The sequence below is a fragment of the Cebus imitator genome, unplaced genomic scaffold, assembly GCF_001604975.1.
Source record: "Cebus imitator isolate Cc_AM_T3 unplaced genomic scaffold, Cebus_imitator-1.0 Scaffold494, whole genome shotgun sequence".
In the NCBI taxonomy this organism is placed as follows: domain Eukaryota; kingdom Metazoa; phylum Chordata; class Mammalia; order Primates; family Cebidae; genus Cebus; species Cebus imitator.
The window spans coordinates 701,128-707,022 of record NW_016107809.1 but is presented as its reverse complement, the minus strand read 5'-3'; the positions used below and the strand labels follow the sequence as shown (position 1 = coordinate 707,022).

Sequence of the window (5,895 nt, the reverse complement as noted above, 5' to 3'; positions counted from 1 at the left end):
AAAAAAAAAAAAAAAAAAAAAAAATCTGTAGCACAGACCTGCTTACTTCATGCTTGCAAACTACCCTAGGCAGTGAGCATTATCTGTCCATCTGTCTAGTGCAGTTTGCTTTCGGTCCCAACCGTGGGGACTCTGTGCAAAAGGAGGATGCACAGAGTCCCATTTGCTTGCTTTGGCTCTTTTTCCCCTTTCAAGGGCCTCTATGGAAACCCTCCATCTGAATGAGATACAGTTTGGCAGTCTCAGTTAAGCTATAACCTCTGAAGTCTCCTGGAGGTACATTCCTGGAAGCTATTCCAGAGTTGCCACACAATAACCTTTGGTGCCCCAACTTGGCTTTGGGTGGTCAATGTTATGAGGGAGCTGTGTTTTACAACAGTGAGGCATAGAACAGGGCTGTTTCTATGAGGAGCAGTGCTTTAAATAATGTCTACGACCTGGAGTACTAGTGAGAAAGAGCTCTCCTATTAGGATGGGAGACCCTGGGTGTCAGGGAGCCAGAATACCTGATGGAGGAGGGTCTAACACTTTACCTAGACCTAACTTTCAGTGTTCCTCACCATTTCCCATTATATAATTCAGACCTAGGTCTATCTATATGTCTTATTCTTATTCTTTTTTGTAGTGATTAACTTGATACAATACCATCTTCAAAGTCAGCTGGGATGGGGCTTTTGTTACTCTAGCCAAACAGGGAGGATTTTAAGAAGCAGTCAGCAAAGAGACAATAGGAATGGCCATAATGATCCTTATATCTGAATAGTGCTTTTTAAAAATTTTTCTTACTTACTATTTATTATTTTTATGGATATGTAGTAGATATGTATATTTATGGGGGGTACATGAGATATTATGATACAAGCATGCGATGTGTAATAATCACATCAGGATAACTGGGGTATCTGTTACCTCAAGGATTTATCCTTTGTGTTACAAACAATCCAGTTATACTCTTTCAGTTAATTTTAAATGTGTGATTAAATTTTTATTCACTATAGTCACTGTTTTACACTATCAAATGCTAGGTTGTATTCATTTTTTTTCTTTTATTAATGTATTTATTTTTAACTTTTATTTGAGGTTCAGGAGTACATGTACAGATTTGTTACATAGGTAAACTCATGTCACGGGGTTTATTGTACAGATTATTTTGTCACTCGGGTACTAAGTGGTACCCAATAGTTATTTTTTCTGATTCTCTCCCTCCTCCCACCCTCTGTTCTCAAGTAGGCACCAGTGTCTGTTGTTCTCCTTTTTGAGTCCATGAGTTCTCATCATTTAGCTCCCACTTAGAAGTAAGAACATGCAGTATTTGGTCTTCTGTTCCTCTTAGTTTGCTAAGGATAATGGCCTGCAGCTCCATCATGTTCCTGAGAAACACATTTTATTTTGTTCTTTTTTATGGCTGCATAGTATTCCATGGTGTATATACATATATATATATGCGCCACATTTTCTTTATTTAGTCTGTCATTGATGAGCATTTAAGTTGATTCTGTGTCTTTGCTGTTGAGAATAGTGCTGCGATAAACATTTCCATGCATGTGTCCTTATGGTAGAATGATTTACATTCCTTTGGGTAAATACCCAGAAATGGGATTGCTGGGTAGCATGGTAGTTCTGTTTTTAGCTCTTTGAGGAATCACCACACTGCTTCTACAGTGGTTGAACTAATTTACATTCCCACCAACAGTATATAAGTGTTCCCTTTTCTCTGCAACCTTGGCAGAATCTGTTATTTTTTGGCTTTTTAATAATATTCATTCAGGCTGGTGTGAGATGTTATCTTAAGTGGCTTTGATTTGCATTTCTCTAATGATAAGTGATATTGAGCTTTTCTTCATTTTCTTGTTAACTGCATGTATGTCTTCCTTTGAAAAGCATCTGTTCATGTTCTTTGCCCACTTTTTAATGGGGTTGTCATTTTTTCTTGTAAAATTTGTTTAAGTTCCTTATAGATGCTGGATATTAGACATTTGTCAGCTGTATCATTTGCAAACATTTTCTCTCATTCTGTTGGTAGTTTCTTTTACGTGCAAAAGCTGTTACATTTAATTAGATCCCATTTGTCAATTTTTGCTTTTGTTGTGATTGTTTTTGATGTTTTTGTCATGAAATCTTTGCCCATGCCTATGTCCTGAATGGTATTGCCTAGGTTGTCTTCCAGAGTTTTTATAGTTTTGGGTTTTGCATTTAAGTATTTCATTCATCAGGAGTTGATTTTTGTATATGATATATGGAGGGGGTCCAGTTTCAATCTTATGCACATGGCTAGCCCGTTATCCCAGCACCATTTATTCAATAGAGAGTCCTTTCCCCCATTGCTTTTTTTTTTTTTTTTGGTCAGCTTTGTCAAAGATCAGATGGTTGTAGGTGTGTGGCCTTATTTCTGGGCTCTCTATTCTGTTCCATTGGTCTGTGTCTGCTTTTGTACCATTGCTATGCTGTTTTGGTTACTGTAGCACTGTAGTATACTTTGAAGTTGAGTGGCATGATGCCTCCTGCTTTGTCCTTTTTGCTTAGGATTGCCTTGGGTATTTAGGCTCTTTTTTGGTTCCATGTAAAATTTAAAATAGTCTTTTGTAGTTCTGTGAGGAATGTCATTGGTATTTTGACAGGAATAGCATCAAATCTTTACATTGCTTTGGACAGTATGGTCGTCTTAATGATATCGATTCTTCTTATCCATGAGCATGGAATGTTTTCCATTTGTGTCATCTCTGATATCTTTGAGCAGTGTTTTGTAATTCTTATTGTAGAGACCTTCTACCTCTCTGGTTAGGAGTATTCCTAGGTATTTTATTCTTTTTGTGGCAGTTGTGAGTGGGATTGCATTCCTGATTTGGCTCTCAGCTTGACTGTTGTTGGTGTATAGGAATGCTAGTGATTTTTGTACAATGATTTTGTATACTGAAACTTCACTGAAGTTTATCAGTTGAAGGAGCTTTTGGGCTGAGACTATGGAGTTTTCTAAATACAGAATCAGGTAATCTGCAACAGGGATAGCTTGACTTTCTCTCTTCTTATTTTGATGCCCTTTATTTCTTTCTCTTGCCTGATTGCTCTTTGCCAGGACTTCTAAGACTGTGTTGAATAGGAGTGGTATGAGAGAGCGTCCTTGTCTTATACTGGTTTTCAAAGGGAATGCTTTCAGCTTTTCCCCATTCAGTATAATGTTGGCTGTGGGTTTGTCATAGATGGCTCTTATTTTGAGGTGTGTTTTTTCAATGCCTAGTTTATTGAGAGTTTTTAGCATGAAGATATACTGAATTTTATTGAAAGCCTTTTCTGCATCTTGAATAGTGCTGTATAACTTGCATAGCACTTCCATATGATCTCATGCAGTCTTCCCATCAAGGCTGTCATAGGAAGTCAGGCAGGGATACAAAAATTCACATTGTTTTAGGCAAAAATAATTTAATGTATACTAGACCCCAAACATTAATCTGTGTGCTTTGGGTTGTACCACAAGATAATTCTGTTATTTTCCTTTTGCCTGTTTGTATTTTAAAAATTTCCAAATGTGAGCATACAAGAATTGTAGTGTTTGGTTTTGGGGTTTTGTTTTTAAAGCCACAGTGGGTAAGAAAAATCAGCCATTGACGAAGCTGGAATGTCTAAGATGCACAGAGTATTTGCATATTCTTTCTGTTGTGAACAAAAACCTCCTGACAGTGTAATATCACCATTCAAACACTTCTAAGATATGACATTTAAAGGTGCTACAGCCATTCCTACTAATTCCTTTGCCTCCCTCTCCTCCCCACTCCCCCTTTTTTCCTTTTCCAAGTCCATCTCTTGGTCAGTGTCCTGAAAAGACAGGCTCAAATCCCAGGTCTGCCATGACTTGTCACCTTAAGCATGTCATTCCCCAGCTCTCAGCCTTAATTCCTCCTCTGCAAAATGAGAGTATGCCTTTCCTCACAAGGACATAGCCACAGTAAGGAAAGGCCCTGAAAAGATGGATATTCCCAGGATTCTCCTCCCATGTCTGCCCTTGGATCTAGCAGACTTAGTTCCATAATACCATGAAGACAATGTGAATCTTAAGGGCTGAATTTTATTTTACAGAATAAAACTTGAGGTCCTGAGAAGTTAAGAGTCTTGCACCAGGTCTCACCAGCTTACAAATGGTAGGACCAGAGCCACAACTCAGGCTTGAGCCTGCTCTGCTCACCATGCTAGCACACAAATCTTTGATTTATTGTTGGAAGATTTTTGCCTACCCATACCTTCCCTTGACATCTAATCAAATGTGTTTATTATCTGTCTCACTTCTTTTTTTCTCATCCCACCTCACTTCCTCCAGGCATTTATGTTTGAATCATCTCTAAGTCTGGCAGTCACCAAGTGGGGACTCAAGGCCTCCAGGTGTTTGGATGAGAACTATCACAAGTGCTGGGAGCCACTGAAGAGCCATTTCACTCCCAACTCCAGGAACCCAGCAGGACCTAATTGAGACTGGAATATTGCTACCGTAATTCAGAGTAGATTTGTGAGGCTTTCTTGAGAATCTTATGCTTTCTGGTAGTATTGGGGGAGGGGGTTGGTTAAAATGAAAACTCACTTTTCACAGTCAAGTAACTCAGAACTTTTGCAGAAACGCATTTGCAAAGTTCTATGGCTGTTACCTTAATTACTCAATAAACTTGCTGGTGTTCTGTGGAAGTAGGGATTGGTCATAATCAGGCCTTGATGAGCAAACCTGGCAGGTCAGGTAAGTCTTGGTAAGATTGAACCAAGGCCCAGGGCCCCTTCCCCTGTGGTTGGCCCAAAGGCCTTTATTCTAAGAGCACAAGTCCAGGCATATGCTCGATACCACAAGACCAGGCAACAAGGCCAAGCATTCAGACCATGAGCTGAGACTGAAGGTATGGCAAAGCTCTTAGGAGCCAATCCAGACATGGGGAAATTTAGGGGATCATGAGCTCTCCAAACAACCAGGTTTCAATAGATGAGGAGCCAGGCCAGTAGGCTGTCTAATCTTGGTAGTCACATAGCAGCCAATATGATGATACTGGAGAAGAACACCAGCCACCAAGATGTGAGAATCACTCATTTTCTTAGGGTGACTGCCTGTCCCAATTTGTGCAGAACTACATCAGTCTTCACTGAAAGACCCACATCCCAGGAAACCCCTCAGTCCTGGTCAAACCAGGACAGTTAGTTACCCTACTCTTCACTCATTTATCAATCCATTTGGTAACCACATGTTGAGTCTTTACTACCAGTTACAGAGAAGATGCTGGGGATGAAGGGTTGAATAAAAATAAGCAAGCTCTCCCCTTAAGAAGCTCACAGTTTGAAGAGATAAGGGCCAAAGAAAATCAAGGCCCGAGTATAAGGCCATGACAAAAATTTCCACTGTGTGAAAAGCTGTACCTACCAGTTCCCTTCCTATGGTCAGCATCCCTCCCAGAATACAGGGCTGCCCAAGACTTTGGATGTGAGTTGATTAGGTTCTCCTGGTGTGACAAGATAGGAAAATCTGAACAGAAATATGGTGGACAATGATGTTTGTCAGTACTTCAGCTTTGTACGTTTAGCACATTTCCCTAGCTTTGTTGCCATAGTAGCAATTTTGATATGCTGCTACCAAATTTTCATTCAGTAATATGTAGTGAGAGTAGCTATGTGTCAGGGCCTAAGGATTAGAATTGCCAGATAAAATATGAGAGGCCCAGTTAAATTTAAATTTCAGACAAACCACAAATAGTTTTTAATATAAGTATGTCCTGTGCAGTACTTGGACATTCTTATGCTAAAAAATTATTCATGGGGCCGGGCGCGGTGGCTCAAGCCTGTAATCCCAGCACTTTGGGAGGCCGAGGCGGGTGGATCACAAGGTCAAGAGATCGAGACCATCCTGGTCAACACGGTGAAACCCCGTCTCTA

The 5,895-nt window shown here is 39.9% G+C and overlaps 1 protein-coding gene across 2 annotated transcripts in view; it reads left to right on the top strand.

Annotated features, from left to right (window-relative positions):
- Positions 1 to 4,671, top strand: part of HGD (homogentisate 1,2-dioxygenase) — a 56,726-nt gene extending 52,055 nt beyond the window's left edge. For both annotated transcript variants that reach the window (XM_017513531.2, XM_017513529.2), the window contains one exon: positions 4,310 to 4,671. In XM_017513531.2, coding sequence (XP_017369020.1) covers positions 4,310 to 4,459 — 150 coding nt within the window. In that variant the 3' untranslated portion in view covers positions 4,460 to 4,671. The remainder of the gene's footprint in view (positions 1 to 4,309) is intronic.
- The last annotated feature ends 1,224 nt before the right edge of the window (positions 4,672 to 5,895 follow it).